This window comes from Pristis pectinata, chromosome 3 (assembly GCF_009764475.1).
Source record: "Pristis pectinata isolate sPriPec2 chromosome 3, sPriPec2.1.pri, whole genome shotgun sequence".
Classification (NCBI taxonomy): Eukaryota; Metazoa; Chordata; class Chondrichthyes; order Rhinopristiformes; family Pristidae; genus Pristis; species Pristis pectinata.
In genome coordinates this window covers 113,276,501-113,294,290 of record NC_067407.1, presented here as the reverse complement: position 1 = coordinate 113,294,290, position 17,790 = coordinate 113,276,501, and the positions used below count along the sequence as shown (strand labels likewise).

Below are 17,790 nucleotides of genomic sequence, written 5' to 3'. Positions count from 1 at the left end.
TGTACAATTCAAGTCAGTTGTATCCACACAAAATTAGGACAATGAACTCTCCATGAAAAATCATACAGGTTGCATTATTTTAAAAAAACTTCAAGATTAGGTAAAGGATTACGACCAGAATTTAAATTTTTACAATTTCAACAATAAGAAATATCACAATTTTTAAGTGTTTCTTTATTTCACCAGTCTTCGGACGGAGGTTTAACTCAATTCTATGAATAAAATCTAGCTCGAGGTCTTCCTAATTATGGTTAGTTTATGCAAGAGAATATTTCTTTGTTTTGTAAAGTATTTGGACTGCACGCACTGTTGAATTATAGAGTCCTTTTCCCCAGGGTAGGGGAGTCTAAAACTAGAGGGCATAGATTTGAGGTGAGAGGTGAAAGATTTGAAGGGGTCCTGAGGGGGCGACTTTTTCACATATAGGTGGTGGGTTCATGGAACAAGCTGCTAGGGGAAGCGGTAGACGCGGATACAGTTACAACATTTAAAAGACATTTGGACAGGTACGTGAACAGGACAGGTTTAGAGGCATAAGGGCCAAATGCAGGCAGATGGGACTAGCTCAGGTGGGCAAATTGGTTGGCATGGAAGAATTGGGTCAAAGGGACTGTTCACTCTATGATTCAAAAGACCCCAAGTATATACAGTGATGGGAGATCTGTGCAATAATAATTGCTAATCATTTTTGCCACTTTTTTTTATATTGACACTGCAAGCATGCTTTTGAATACCCATACATGGATGAATCTGACATGAGATTAGGTAGGGGATATTTAGCATTATTCTCCAGTATAACGTTAAGACTCTAGACAAAACCTTTGCATTGTGCCATTGCCAGATGTGGCCTTAGTAATATATTATCTATTAAGACATTGACCAGCTATTGACAACACTATCAGGCAAAGAGATTAGTGGTTTCATTGAATTTCGTAATGATGTTGCCCCAGACAGATTGTATTTTCCAGCAGTCTGTTTACTCAAAGAGAAGTCACGACACAACAGTATACTAAACTGGTGACTCAAGCTACAACAAAGTTTCTCAATAAAAGATGGATTATTTCTTCATAGAAAAGTGTAAATGGAGGATCATTACATAAGATCCCGGTTACTTGCAGCAGCATACACTACAGGCACAATTCATAGGAAGTTACTCCACCATTTCTATTCTGGCTGAAACTTTTGGTTTCAATATATGCATCCATTAAAATATTGACTTTCTGAAAACTCCAATAATCTGGAGCACTTTATTGTCTTGCATTAATGATGCGAATGTACCCCTGTTTGGAAATAGAGCAATCTTATTTCAGAGTAATATCCCGATTATTTTCTGGACTGGACATCGCATCGGTGTAGTCTTATTTTCTGTTCCCGAGTGTATGAGAGTGGCTTGGTGGCAGCTTTGCCTACATCAACACCGCTAACAGAAACTACACGTCAGTAGTAAGTGTGACCTTGCTGGCATTGCCTGTGCCCTGAGATATAATATCACTACATCTCTGTGACTTCACAGCTGTCGGTTGCCAGATAATTCAAATGAGAGAGTTTCATATGTTCACCCACTCCTACAAAAAATTAAGTTCATACTTCCCAATTGGAATGGAACAAGGGGGTTAGTTCTTGATTATATTGTCTGAATTATTACCTCTACAAGTGGGTTCATCATTGTTTCCCATCAACCTTTTCAGTGTAATTGTTTGCAATAAGGCAATTTGTAGAATAAATCAGATATTGAAGAAACTGCCATTGCAGCACAGTCGAGTATAGCACAGTGTCATTTAACATGCCTATTGTTTCAATAGCTGGAAGCAACATGCATTACAATTATGCCAGCTGTCAGCACCTCATGATGATGCTATTTGCATTTCTGAAAAAAACTTTCAATGGCCCTGTTGCAAACAGAAATAACTCTGTGGTGGCATCTGAAAGTGGGAGTTGTTACGACCGCAGGATTTACATGTTCTCATTAAATTTTTTTAAATAAATGATCATTTTCTCATCAGTCGTTGGCAGCTGGACCTGGGTAGAATTGTGCTGAGAGTGATAAGTAGGGAGGAGAAATGGCACACAGTGAACTGAAGAGGGACACTGATGTGACGGTGAGGAAGAGAGGGCCAGAATCTTTCATCAGAAGAGGACTTGGAGGACTAGGTGTGAGAGTGGGAGGGAAGAGTGACAGGGTGAATTGAGAATACTGAAATGGAGGAGGGAGAAAACGCATCAAACCAAAACCTGCAGATTCTGGAAAACTGATATAAATGTAGAAAAGAGTGGAAGTACACAGCTGGTCAGGCAGCATCTGTGAAGAGAGAAAAAGTTAACATTTGACGTTGACAGCAACTCATCAGAACTGTTTGATGCAACCAGGGAGACTGCAAAAGAATGTGCTTCTATTGAAGATACTGGAGGCGAGAAGAGCCCTGGTTTGAATTGAGGGTGGGAGAATATCTATATTCAAAGTTCAGTCACTTGCTCAAATATACATCTCTGCACAAGTGTTTTGAAAAGATGAGGTTGAATATTGGTAGAATTTGCCAGTTTGGATCTAGAGATTCTAATGTGGAAATTATTTTTACCTGCAAACCATTATTTTATTGATGTCTATTTGAATTTTATAGAATTGAGTCTGGGAAGGACCAGATGTAGCATTTGTATGCAATTCTTCTGCAATCACCTTGGAGGAATGAATTTTATTGAATGAAACTGTTAACATTCAATAGAAGCAATTAGGTTTTTTTTCCCCAAGGTTTCTCTGTTCCTTGGAGGATTCAGTCAGAATATCTGAAGAACAGAACTGTCCAGCACAAATAGAAACTAAAAGTTTTACGTTTTATTCTTAAAGCAAATCATTGCTGTTTATACATGGTAATTAAAATATTGCAAGAAATCAGATCCTTTAATAAAAAGGATAATGAAAACCATTCTGATCAGATTGAATTCTATTTTCAGTTTAGCCACAATCGAAAGTAAATGCCTTAGTCCAGAGTTTGCAGTTTTGATGATGGCAAAATTGTCATTAATTGACATCATTGCTGCATATAACTCTGCAACTTCCAACATACACACATGCAGAATGGAATGCAAAATCTGGAAATCTCTGTCAATGCAGTCCTGCTCCTCAATGGACCCCACTTTTGCAGTCTTTGTAGATACAGCATAGAATCAGTAATCTGTTGTGCACCTCAACATTTTACCCACTATTCATATTGTAAAAATCATTTAAAATGTTAATGGCCTGTAGAATGAAGCACTGCTGCATTTTTAAGTGTTCTGTCATTTCAACCACTGAACAACCTCACCAGCCCTGAAGAACTACTTTTACATGTGTGGTTGTCATTCTTTCCATTCCATGATTCACAGAATGTAAGATTTTTTGAACATTTTTAATGATAATTAATTCTCTACTGTAATCTCATGTGTATGCACAATCTTCATTTCACTTCCTGTAAAATCATTAGAAATGTAATTTTAACTTCGCTATTTATTTCCTGACAACTTGTTCTGAAGGCCAATCATCCCTTGTAAATAATGCCACAGTAAAGCTCCTATCAGAGCAGTGGAATTTGATCCCACATTCTCTCAAAATCTTTATGGGCGGCTTTCTTAAAAGTCGGCAGCCACTGGCACCTTTTCGCGCTCGTCTCAAAACTGGGTGAATATTTGTACTAAGGTATGATCAATTTGTAAACTAATCACACTCTCAATATATTATTATTGTTCTGTTTTCCTTTTCAGTTTTTGCCCTTGCCTTATCCATATCTTCAAAATTTAATGGTTCAGAATGCCCAGTCCCATTTGCTGTCAAGGCGCTTTTATAATGCCATTTGATCTGATTTGTTTTTGGTAAGATTAGATTTTGGGATTAGAGGGAAAGGATGCCCAATGGAATTGGTGAGAGCTGTGGGACTGAATTCCACTATTCCATCATCAGTTTTACTGTGGCACCATCAACAAGGAATCGATGGTGTTCAGGATAAGTGGAGGTATTGAGCAGTCTTAGCAGCTAATCAGAATGAAGTATTCTTACAGTCAACAAATCAGTAATTAAAATGCAGAATCATAATGACTTTACAGAAAGTGAAATGAAAATTGCATGAGCATCAACTTGAGCCTCATCCTGTATATATCTGTGTAAAAGTGAAGAATTGCAGATGTGGAGAGAGGAACGGAGTTAGTATTTTAAGTCACCGACCCTTATCATGTCTGCTGATTATCTTCAGCTTTTACTATAAATGCGTGTACTATTGGGTGTACTGGAATGTGAACAGGAGTGGTTGAGTATTGCTTTCTTAAGGATAATGGGACAATCCTGCCACCATCATCCTCAACCTCACTGTCTTCCCCCCCCCCCCCCCAACTATCTAATTCAAAACAACAGCACATTTCATGACTTAATAGCACTTTATACTTGATAGTGAATTGCCATGACAAGTTATAAGCAAAGAAATTATGAGAGCAAACTGATTTCGGATGAGCCACCAAAAATTTGACTTCTAAGCGTGGTTTTTATTTGCCGGCAGCAACACTTGCATCCTATAAAAGAATACCAATAATACTGCTCTTACTCAGTCTTACATGTTCAGAGCTAGGCTAAAGTCTTAAGTTCTAAAGCAGTCGAGAGAACCTTGGACAAACAGGTAGGTTGTACTCTGTTATGTTCGTTACTCTGCTTAGTAATAATAATTTATTGAGAGTATGAATTATCTACAAATGATTTGAATCCATTGGTGTTTGAAATTTCATTTGCAGCATTAAAATATAGTGCAATATTGGAACAAATTATCATGTGTTTGATAGATTCAAGTAATGTAATTGTACTACCTGTCTTTGAGTACAATTTATATAACACCTTATTTATATGCATTGTCATTGGAAACAGAAAGAAGACTGCAATACCCAAACCAATCATTAAATGTCTCACAGGTCTTTCACTTTTATATACATTTGGAACCAACATGTTGAAATTAAGTATTTAAAAATTCACTCCATGTGGTAGAACTGCATTTACAAGGTTAGGGTATATTACTTAATGAATATGCTCGATCCTGTCTGATCTGTCTCAGGTGTATTGCTTTGGTAGGACCCCTCTATATCTGAGGCTGAAAGCCTTTGGTTGTCTGTACAGGATGAAGGAGAGAAGCAGCCTAAAGAGGTGGATCACCTCATGCCCATCATCATGCCTGTCTCTGTGCCTGTAAAGCCTCTGCCTGCTGAAGCCAGCAAGCAGGCCACCATTGCCAAGGACAAGCCTACCAACTCTGTTTCAGATGACGAGATGCCAGTCCTCATGAAGATGACTGATTCTCCACCACACGTTCCCACAGTGGCCCAATCCTGCTCATCCTCTGTGAGTGCTGCCATTCTTGCTACTGACCCTGCCAGTGTTGCTTTGTTTGAAACCCTTTGCTTGCTGATGGAAAACTATGGTGGCACATGCTGCAGGGTTTCTGATCACCCCAGGCTATTACTAAAAATGCCTATTGAAAAGGGCCATTAAATTGGATTGTCAACTCAGGTTAGAATCATAAAGCATAAAATTAATGGATCTTTCCAGCAAGGGACCATTGGTTTTTAATTTGAAAGTATATCAAAATTTATACACTGGTACCTCGCTTAGGGCTCAGGGTGCGTTCCCAGGAACAAGAATGAAATTAGCACTAAAGGCGGTAATTATAGTGTTAGATATATAATAAAAACGTGTTGATAACAGTGCAACCTGGTGAGAACTGCTGCCGTCTGCTGGTGCTCCTACAGCAACGAATCAGTGCGGAGATGCTCTGTGAGCATTGGTGTTGGCTGGGCCTTCTGAGCAGTGCAGCTGCTCAGTACTGAAATGAATGGCTCGCCCAGGTGGGCAGCTGCTGGGAAAGAGCAGCACCTGCACCGTGTGTTGACACACCTCCCAGATCCTGTGGTCGCTCTCATCAGCCCTTGTCTGGCCTGCTCCTCTGAATGGCTGCACTGCTCTCACCATTGAGCTTGTTACCATGGAGAAATCTCTGGGCTGGGGAGAGGGGTGCAGCCAAACAGAGGGAGATAGAAGCAGCTTCACATCCAACGGGTGCTGATGAGACAAACGCTTGGATATGGGTGGTCTATCAATGCATGGTCCCCAGCAGTGGCCCACACCTGCCTCGCCCCGAGCCCCACGTTTAAGCACTTGAGCAGCCACAAGCTCACTCCAGCCCTCAAGTCAACTCTCCACACCCAACTGTGGGTGATTCTTTGCTGCAGGAACACCAGCAGAGGGCAGGTGTTTGTGCGAGGTTTCTAGCATAGCAATGAATCTTGGGGGTAAACACCAGTGAGTGGTTGGACTTGAGAACCAAGAGCACTATAACAAATTGGTGACTTTGCAGGGTAGCTCTAACCAGATACCAGTGTATAGACACACAACTCCTGCAGTTGCAAACGTGATCTGGATTGTTAATTATTTTGTGGTTCTAAAATGGTTTTTCCTGGAATGCAAAGGGATTCATGTGCAAATTAATTTTTGCTGTGTTTGCTTTTCTCTGCATGCTGTTGTCTTTCTGACCTTGATGTGACTTTGAAAAGTGTGGCTCCTGTACTCTTACATTTGCAATTCAATTGCTTCTCGCTTTGTTGGTAGGAAGCTCTATTGTCCGTTTTTTTTTCCAGAGAGCTCATGAAGAATACTGAATTGTATTTTACTTCAGCACCTCAAACAACAACAAAATACTCATTGTATTATCAGTGTCTGTCATTCTCGAATAGCAACTAAGCAACATAATCAGCAGTAAGATTCAGTAATCCTTGCACCTCTGTCTTTAAGCAATGCTTGAATCTGTCCTTTATGGAAATGGTGTTTTGAAGACATTTTCCAAATGTTTTACTTTTTTTATGCTCATGATGTTATCATGATGTCATCATTAAAACAATGAAATTCTTTGCTAGTTTTCAGAATGATTATCTTTCTTTTTCTGGTTTACTGTTTTATTACCTAGAAACAGTCTAAACAAAGCCAGCCTTATAAAGCAGAACCAGCATTTCATGGAGTGATTCATTTCACTTGGCGAGTAACTAGGATAACTGCCTATATTTCTAACCACCTGTTTACTTAGTTCTGGAAAGATGAAGCTTGCAGCAATGTAATCAACTCTCCAAAATTATTGACATTATTCATTCGTTTCCTTGTTTCACCAAATAACACAAAAATAGTATTGATACTCCCAAATACAAATTTCTTGCTGGCATTGTGCTCTGGATAAACTGTCCTGCATATGCAACCTGTTTACCAGGAGTCATTTCTGATATGGAGTCAGAATTTGATTGTGGAAGGGTAAACAATCATTGGTGCTAATGGGTGGCACAGTGGTAAAGCTGATAGAGCTGCTGCCTTGGTTCAAGTCTGACTTCCATAGTTGTCTGTGTGGAGTTTGCACATTCTCGATGTGTCTCTGTGTGTTTCCACCAGGTGCTCCAGATTCCTCCCACGTCCCAAAAAAAAATTGCAGATTGGCAGGTTAATTGACTGCCATAAATTGCCCCGAGTGTGTATGTGGGTGGTAGAATCTGGCGGGAGTTGATGGGGAAAGTTGAGGGAACAAAATGGGTTGGGGTAGGATTAGTGTAAAAATGGATTCTTGATGGTCAACAAGGGCTTGGTGGGCCTGAGGGCCTGTTTCTGTGCTTTAGATCCCTATGACTCTGTGAAAGCAAGCACAAAGTAACAGTGAATTCTTTCATGTCAGAGCAGATCTTGTGAAAGAGCTTTAGATGGAGGATTGTTGCAATGATCTGTTGCATTGGCCATTAATTTATATTTTTTCCTTGTATCAAGTCTTTGTGCAGATACCTGGTGGAGGGGGCACCAACTGCTCTCGTGCATCTGCCTAAATGACCATTTTAGATTTGTGAATCTATAAAATTTGCTGGCTCTGTGGCACCATCTCAATCCTGGTACCTTTGCGTATGTTCCACAGAGAGGGGTTGCAAGACATAAATGTTCCCCTACTGCTCAGTTTACTTCAAATCAACCTAAACCCAGTTTCAAGAATATGGGATGATCTCATTGAAGTACACAAAATTCTTTATGGTCTTGACAAACTGGATGCTTGGAGAATGTATCCCTGGTTAGTGAGTCAAGCACTAGGGGTTACATTCTCAGACTAAGAACACAATTTCAAAGATGGATCATACAATTAAGATTGTATGAAAACAGGTATGCAGAAAACGAAAGTGATGACCATGGTTGCCCCCACTATAAGGACAGGACCTGAGCAGGTTGAAGGTTGCCTTCCAAGGAATCTATTAGTGAAGCAAATTACAAAGGAGATTCTGAATGCAACAATAGAGGGAGGAATTTTATTGAGATCATTTTGTACTCGGGGGTGGGGGGAGGAAATGTGAGCCAACAGTATGAATTAGCAAAGATTTCAATTTAAGAGAGTGTCAGGAAGTGGAGAAGAACAGCAGCAGGTACTTAAGATATCTAAGGATGTCCACTCTCTATTTACAAAGATTATGAGCAGAATTAAGTTTTTCATGAAGATTGATCAAGATATCCAGTCCAATAGGTAACAGCTTTATCACAGCAAGCAGCCAATCTGATGAGAACAAGATATTATCTCAGAGGGAAGAGGAAGGTGTGACACTTTTCCATGTTATTCTTGTGCCACTCTTTTCGTCAGTGACCCAAAAATTAACCTCTGATTTATTCACTTCTGGTGGCTGATTTGAAATATTTCTTCACCTGCATAGTTGAAAGATGCGGTGTTTTTGCTTAACTGTTCTGTGCTGGATAACCTTCTGTGTTACAAAAATGTCTCTCCTTATACACATGAATTTAAATTTAATGTCCCCTTTTCACTGATGTTCCCAATTGTGAGGAATAATCTTAGTCACCCCAAAGTCTTCTCTCAGCCTTTTCTTTATCAGTATCTCATATATCTCACTACTGTGCTTTCTCAATGCATGATATTGTTCTGTCAAATTAGTGGTTCAGTATGAAGGCATTCTGAAACAAAATCCTCCAAAGCTGAACATAGCATTCTACTTTTGAACGAGCCAATGCCTTGTATACATTCACAAAAACTTCCTTGCTTTAAGGCCCTTTATCTCATTTATAAAATCAAATTGTTATTGCTTTAGTTTTGTGGCTTTGTTTTCCTAATTTCTTTGCAACATAGGAGGCCATTTGGCCCATTTGAATCTATGCTGGATGACATTTTCCTTGTAACCTATTTTTCTATATTCCCATCAACTCCATCCAGATTTTACCATTTATCTGTACAACAGGAGCAATTTAAAATGACCACCTAACCTACCCCCATCAATATTTGAACTTGGTTCTTTCTGTTTGCAATGCCACTTTTCAGTGTTTTTCCCAAAATACACACTCTTGAATTGACTCTGACTTGTCCACCTTAAGTTGCATCTGTGACATATTTGATTGTCTTGTTAATCCCTCTGCCCTTTGAAGGTTGTCTACCTGTTTGCCAAACTTTCTGCTTCTGTGTTGATAGTAAGCTTTGGTTTTGTGTCGCCTCAATGCTTAACATTCACGGAAAACAAGGCTCAGTACTGATCCCAGTGATAAAGCATGTCCAACTTTTCTCCTATTTGTGCAACAGATTGTAATATGCATTTCCTATGTTGGGTAACTTTACATCCATGTTGCTATTTTCACTCTTGTGTCATATCTGGACAACTGTCACAAGCCTCCTGTGAAGCACATAATTTGAAACCTTATTAAAACTTGTATGAAGTATAGCTGTTGCATTACCATCTTTAGTTATTCACTTCTCCAAAATTTACAGTTCTGTTTTCAAATGTGACTTCATATGTGGTGGATGTTCACTGCCAACTGCTAATTTCAAGTGCACCATGTATGCTGAGAATTTGCCTACAACTAACATGAAGTTGACTGGTCTTTGGTTGCTGGATCTATCCTTACCTTCTACTTTAATGGCAATTACGTTGACTGTCCTCCAGAATTTTCAGATCAAAGATGGATTGAAAAATGTATCGTCTCCTCTCAATGTACATGACAAGTCTAGAGTCCAGGACCTGATCACTTAACCACCTATGTAATGTAATTTTTTTAGGACCAGTTTCTTTCTATTGTAATTTAAAACAACATATGCCTGTAGTATATTTAAATTTCCTTCTACAAACCAGTATTCATAAAAATGTGTAAAGTATTTAATATCTCTCCCATATCTTCGGACTTCATAACGAGATTCTTCTTTCATCTCTGTCCACTTCATTGCATTGTTCAGCAGCTCGCAATTTTAAATCCTGTTATTATTCATTCCTGTTATCTTCTTATTTAATCTTTTTTGTACCTCTTGGTCCAATAATTAATTGTTGCGATTTCAGAACACATGGAAAAATATTTACTTAATTTCCCTCACCTGCTGCTCAAGGTGAACTTTTGTAAATGTTTTATTTAATGTTATGGATAAATCCCATCATTCACTTGGTGGTGTCTCCCTCTAAGTCTTCAAATGAGAAGTGGGATCCATAAATTAAATAAACTTGATGGGATTGAAACAAATTCCATTGTATCCCGTCCTTGATAGAAACTGGAAGAATGGGATTGACGGGGTTTTGTTCTTCTTGAAATCACGATGGACTCTATTGGCAAAATGGCCTCCTCCTATCACACATATACGCACAATTACACATATACGCACAATTACACACACAGGCACACTTTGAAATCATCCAGTTGCAGGTTGCTGGTGTGAGCTGATTCTCCTTAAACTGAATTCCTTCAGTTGAAGGGAGGCCTTAAACCGATATCATTTGCAAGCTGCATTATGTAGTAGTAACTGTTGTAAACCAAAACAACATTTGAGTTTTGAAGTCCACAGTCCAGCCATTCCTGAGTGTTAAAGCAACTATTATCTGCAGCATAAATATGGAAGGAAAGCTTGTATTTGTGTGTATCTGTAACACTGATGCGTTCTCAGGTCATTGAAGTCAATGGATTATGCTCTCATGCTGATGTCTTTTCTTTGTGTTTGAAAAAAAGTGCTGTTAATCCTGCATGTTACAATGAGCATAGCTAAAATTCTTCTTTGCTCCTATTAATAAAGCTTTGGAAGAGGTGTGTTTGCATTCCATTGTTAACTTTTGTTTTCCATACTGATGTATCGAAGGAGGTAAAGAATCAAATGCCACATTTTGATTTTGAGAACTTTGCTTTGATTTGTGATTGGTCTTATTGTGGTTAGAGATGCTTGAGGTTTGCAGTTTCCATGGGTGTGTGTGTTTGTTCCTTACTGTCTTTTTTTTCAAACCTCATTAACTGATTACAGGTTTATTTTTAATGTTGGGACAATAAGGAATTATTCAGTTGGTATAGAATGGACATTGCCTTCACTTAAAAGGGAGCCTATACAGTGATGTTTCCTGATAATTTGCTGTGGTTATGCAGTTACTGTCAGATGCATAAATATGACATCAATTTTAAATTAGACATGTTTAATATTCTCTGAAAAGCAATAAAATTCAAATTATGAACATTTTAGGAGGTTGTTCGAAAATGTCAACCCATCGATCCACATTCAGAAGATAACTTGAAATCCCGGCAAGACAAGAAGAAATATCGACACAGGCCAGAGCCTCTCTACATCCCTCCACCTTTAGTCAACCTCTCTGCTTCGTATCCAGGCGCGACGCTATACCAAAGTCAGCTTCGCTCACCAAGAGTCATGGGAGATCACCTGCTGGACAGGACCCAAGAGCTCCCTCCCTACACACCACCCCCAATGTTAAGTCCAGTGAGACAGGGCTCTGGCCTTTTCAGCAGTGTCATTTCTTCTTCACACGGTGGCACTTATCCAACACTGCCAATCACCCCTTTAACTCCACGTATCCTGCTTGGTCGAACTAGTGAGTATTTTATGTACAACTTCACTGTCCAGTTCTTGAATTATCCACTTTGTGAAAGTAGGTTTTAATTTAGTTGCTTTCTAATATTAGTTATTTTTTGTCATTCTGATTTGTTTTTGCCAGTTAACAGTATTCTCCAACTCCAGCAGATTAACTAGTTCCAATTTACAGTTTACAAAAGACCTGAACAGTCCACTATCTGACCTGTATTCTGATCTGTTTTATGTTGAATAAATTTTATTTGGAGAGAAGGAGGATGAGAAGTGACTTGATAGAGGTGTACAAGATGATAAGAGGCATAGATCGAGTGGACAGTCAGAGACTTTTTCCCAGGGTGAAAATGGCTAACACGAGGGGGCATAATTTTAAGATGATTGGAGGAAGGTATAAGGGGGATGTCAGGGCTAAGTTTTTTTTTTACACAGAGTGGTGGGTGCATGGAACGCACTGCCGGCAGAGGTTGTGGGGGCAGATACATTAGGGACATTTAAGAGACTCTTAGATAGCCACATGAATGATAGAAAAATGGAGGGCTATGTAGGAGGGAAGGGTTAGTTAGATCTTAGAACAGGATAAAATGTCGGCACAACATCGTGGGCCGAAGGGCCTGTACTGTGCTGTAATGTTCTATGTTCTATATTCACTACAGCCAAGTACTGTGCTGTAATGTTCTATGTTCTATATTCACTACAGCCAAGTACCTTCATATAGTGAACTTACCCATGTTTTACCTTTGTCCATAGAGTTAGAGACTCAGCACTGCTTGACTGTGGATGCATTTTGATGTGTTTTGCATCTATCAGTTACTCGGGATAAAACTATAACTGCAGTACAAATCCAAATTCAGATCAAACTCTACGATTAACTGGAGTGGAGTTATTTATGTTACACTCATGTACTTCAGGGAGCAAAGGAACTTAGGATTCCATGTATATTTTATTAAAAGCCTAGGCATGTACAAAAATAAAATCAAGACTAAGAGATCACAGTAGGGTTACAATTGAAGAGGAAGGAATCATGCTTTAGTTGAACAGAACCCAACTAGAGTATGTTGTTTAGTTTTGGTAGCTGTACCTCAGGAAAACTATATTGACTTTGCTTGGGGCCCAGTACAGATTCACTAGAATAGAAGGGCTTAAAGGCTTAAGTTATGAGCATTGGTTACATTAACCTGTCTGTATTTTTCAATTTTGAAGATCATATGATTTAAGTGTTCAGAGGTAAAAGGATTTGATGGAATGGATAGGGTTCAACTGTTCTTTCTCATGATCAGTCAAAACAAGCAGGCACAATGTTAAAATTGGAGAGAACTCATTCAAAATTAAATGAGTAAGCACCATTTCACACATAATTAGCAGAAATCTTTCACGCAAGATGTGGGGAATAGTCAGTTAATTAAAAATTCTTCTTAAAAACTGGTAAAGTAGTTTTTATTAAGGAAAAGATTTACCGAGAGATATGGAGCAAAGATAGATAAATGGAGTTAAGATATTCATCTGCTCTGATACAATTACATGGTTGAAGAGGCTCAGATGACTAAATTATCTCCACCAGACTCTATGTTGATCAGTATCTTCATATAAAATACAGATATTCTCAAGAATGACTAGGCTGATGGAACATAAAAACTTTCACCTTTTTTAGCAAGGAGCAACTGCTGACTTTTGTTTTAATTTTATAGATAAAAAGTTGTATTTTAAATGACAGATGCCCTAAGCATTTCTTCTTATTACTGCTTTGCCCTGGTTTCAGATAGCATTGATGCAACAACAATAACCCCTGGACCTGGGGAACAGACTGTTGACATTGAACCGTAAGTGATTACTTTTAAGTATCATAATGTAGTAGGGAAATCTGTTTGCTGGTGCATTTCTCTCCCCAACCCAGGAAAGGAACAACTCCTGTTGAAGTGCTGCACTGTCTCATCTTGGAGGATGAGGACAGGGAGATATAGCAGTACACTGCCAAGGGTGCGGTATTTCAGATACTGGAAAGGCTGTTGTTATTGCTGTTAGAGCACACAAGCTTAGGGGGAAATGTAACAAAGATACTCAAAAATCATGAAGGTTTTTGATGGACTAAATAAGGGAAAAGCTCTTTCCTGGACATAAATGTCAGCGACTAGAGGACACAGATTGATAAAAGAGGTGAGATGTAGAAAAATATTTTACCCAGCAAGTTGAGATCTGAAATTCAATTCCTAGTTGAAGCTTATTCTAGAATATTTGCAAGGGAATTGGGGAAAGATTTGCCAGGGTAGTGGGGAGATGTTAGGTGTTTGGGAATAATTAGACAGCCTCTCCTCGAATGTCCAACGTCCTGTGATTCTACCAAGTGTTTCTGACACATTGTATAAAATAATTCCTCATGAGAACCAGAAATGAAACAGCATTGGGAACCTGACGAAATGGCTGTTTCCTAGCTTTGTTTCATGAACATTTAAATAAACTAAGGAACTTGGACTGCTCAGTGTAGTTTAAAAGAATTGACAGACATTAGTGTTGTCCGTGGATGCCGTGTGAAGTTTGTATTTCAATTCTATTTGAAAAATGAAATGTATTTGGCAGTAGAATTGAAGTGGAGGTACTCCCTGACTTGGCTTTGTAGAGAGCAGTTAGTGCTATGCAACACTTCATGAAAGCAGGTTTGCCACTGATGACAGTGGCAGTAGGAACAATTTAAAATATTAAGTTTTGGACAAAAACCTGAAAGCTGATTAACCCCAAGTCCAGTTCTCAGTGAATTGGAACCGATATAGCCTAGAGCCTGTTTTGAGACAGTTAACCAGCATAAATCATTGACATTTCCAAACATACTGAATCTAATTGTACATCTTGCATGAACCAGCTGATTCCTTCTGTTATCCACACTGTAGGATTCTTTACTACATGTATCTTTCTAACCCTTTGCTGTAATACCATGAAATAGGTAAATGCAGTGCAGTGTCAGTCCTGCAAATAAATAAATAACCTACAGATACTGGAAATCTGGAAAAAAAAGAACAGAAAATGCTGGAAACTCTCAGCTGGTCAGGCAGCATCTGTGAAAAAAGAAACAGAATTCATGTTTCAAGTCCAAGACCTATCATCAGAACTAAAGTTCCACAGATGTTGCTTGACCAACTGAGTGTTTCTGCTTTTACTTTAGATTTCCAGCAGCTTCAGCTTTTTCTTTTTAAGATTTCCAGTGGAACCTGCCAGTTCTGATACTAGTAGAGGAAGTGAGTTACCTGGGATTATTGAATTCCTTATGGAGTCCTGGGGGCTGTCATGTGCTCAGAGGGAAAATAAGGTGCTGTTTCTCAAGCTTACATTGGGCCTTGGGAGACCACAGACAAGTCAGAGTGTGAGTGGGCTGGAAGACTGAAGTGGCAGAGGCTGGAAGCTCAAGTTTGTCCCTGCGGACTAAAGTTAGGTGCTCTGCAAAGCAATTGACCATTGTGTTTAGTTTCTCCATTGTGGAGGAGACCAGAATCAGGTTTATTATCACTGACATACATCGTGAAATCTCTTGCTTTGCAGCAGCAGTACAGTGCAAGGCATAAAAATTACTGTAAGTTACAAAAATAAACAAGTAGTGCAAGAGAGGAATAACGAGGTAGTGTTAGTGGACTTCAGAAATCCAATGGCAGAGGGGAAGAAGCTGTTGATATTTAAGCTGTTGATATGTATTTTTTTAAACTAAATTGGAAGAAGTGCAGGGCAATTGCTGCTTCATTTGAAAGGACCTTTTTGGCTTTTGAATGGCGAGAGGGATAAGGAATCTTTATTAGTCACATGTACATCGAAACACACAGTGAGATGCACCTTCTGCGTAGAGTGTTCTGGGGGCAGCCTGCAAGTGTCGCCACGCTTCCGGCGCCAACGTAGCATGCCCACAACTTCCTAACCTGTACGTCTTTGGAATGTGGGAGGAAACCGGAGCACCCGGAGGAAACCCACGCAGTCAAGGGCAGGACGTAAAAACTCCTTACAGACAGTGGCCGGAATTGAACCCGGGTCACTGGCGCTGTAAAGCGTTACGCTAACCACTACACTGCCGTGCCTGCCGAGGTAAAAGAGGATTTTGCATGGGAAAGTGCTATGAGAAGGGGAGATGGAAGAGTGGACTATAGCGTTGCAAAGAGAAGCCTCTCTACAGCCTGCTGAAAGGGGAGTTTCCAGTTAGAACATCAGACAGTACAGCACAGGAACTGGACCTTCAGCCTACAAAGTTTGTGCTGACTCTGATGCCAATTTAAACTAATCCCGACTGCCTGCACATGGTCTACAACCCTCCATTCCCAGTTGCTGTTACTTTCATTCTCTGTCCCACTGCCACTCTGGTCTATTTGCCTGTGGTCATCTTCTGTCTAGACCAATTTCAGCCTCTGGAATTAAATATTGAATTCAACGACTTTGGATAATTCTCCTTCTGTTTGTATCAGAACTGTCCATTTCTGTAGTAAGGTTATCCCCTGTAACATTAACTCACCTTTTCTCTTTCCACAAAATCTGTCTGATCTACTGGGTGTTTCTAGCATTCTCTTTTTGGTTTCAGTTCTGACCTGCATTTCAGTTGTTTTGTGTCCTTTTTTTTTCTCACCCTCTTCATTAATCGATCGGTCAAGGCAGCTTTAAAAAAAACAGTGCATCTCCACTGCAAACCTGGCCTCACCCGATCAGAGAGATTCCCTTTGTCCTATCTATTCCTCCACCACCGAATCTGCACTGAAAACCAACTTGTTTTCTCACTTTTCCAGTTCTAATTGAAAGGGCTTTGACCTGAGACATTAACTCTGCTCCACAGGTTCTGCCTGACCTGTTCTGAGTGTCCAGCACTTCCAGTTTTTATTTATCCTAGTGCTGAGTTTGATTTAAGACTCTAAATATTACAGTCTTGTATCATATAGTTTTTTATTCTAATGAAGTAGTTTTATTGGAAAAGTTGTTAGTTAAACCCTTAGCTGTTGGCAGTTTATAATCAAGGTAAATTAGAAATGTTGCACCTATTTATCTAGGGGTACAGTAGCATCATGTTTAAGATACTGGAGGAGAAGCAACCCAGAGGCCTGGACTGAGGACCCAGTGACACAAGTTCAAATCCCACGATGGCAGCTGGGGAATTTAAATTCAGTTAATTAACTGAATACTGGAATTAAAAAGATAGTATTTGCAATGGTGACCATGAAAATTCCAACTTGTAGAAACATTAATTTCTTTAGGGAAAGAAATGTATTGTCCTTAACCAGTCTGGCCAACCCACGGCAATGCAGTTGACTCTTTACTGCCAATGACCTGCTGATGTAATGAGTTCAGAAGAATCTGGAATGAATGTTAGATGTTAATCTTCCTAATAACATCCATGTCTTTTGAGTAATTCCATTTGTCAGTTTACATCTCCTTATTTATAATGATTGGGAATCATAGAATCATAGAACAGTACAGCACAATACAGGCCCTTCAGCCCACAATGTTGTGCTGACCTTTAAGCCTTGCTTAAGACTATCTAACCCCTTCCTCCCACATATCCCTCTATTCTAAATTCCTCCATTTGCTTATCTAGCAATCTCTTGAATTTGACCAATGTACCTGCCTCCACCACCACCCCAGCCAGCGCATTCCATGCCCCAACCACTCTCTGGGTAATAAACCTTCCTCTGATATCTCCCTTGAATTTCCCACCCATTACTTTAAAGCCATGCCCTCTTGTATTGAGCATTGGTGCTCTGGGAAAGAGGCGCTGGCTGTCCACTCTATCTATTCCTCGTAATATTTTATACACCTCTTGCATGTCTCCTCTCATCCTCCTCCTCTCCAAAGAGTAAATCCCTAGCTCCCTTAGTCTCTCCTGATAATGCATACTCTCTAAACCAGATAGCATCCTGGTAGATCTCCTCTGCACCCTTTCCAACGCTTCCACATCCTTCCTATAATGAGGCGACCAGAA

At 39.5% G+C, this 17,790-nt stretch overlaps 1 protein-coding gene across 11 annotated transcripts in view; it reads left to right on the top strand.

Moving 5' to 3' along the window:
• LOC127568539 (transcriptional-regulating factor 1-like) overlaps positions 1–17,790 on the top strand; it is a 202,234-nt gene that overhangs the window by 138,556 nt on the left and 45,888 nt on the right. For 10 of the 11 annotated variants that reach the window (XM_052012408.1, XM_052012409.1, XM_052012411.1 and 7 more), the window contains 3 exons: positions 5,126–5,347; positions 11,499–11,862; positions 13,615–13,675. In XM_052012408.1, coding sequence (XP_051868368.1) covers positions 5,126–5,347; positions 11,499–11,862; positions 13,615–13,675 — 647 coding nt within the window. The remainder of the gene's footprint in view (positions 1–5,125; positions 5,348–11,498; positions 11,863–13,614; positions 13,676–17,790) is intronic. The other variant, XM_052012415.1, reaches the window with a different exon arrangement.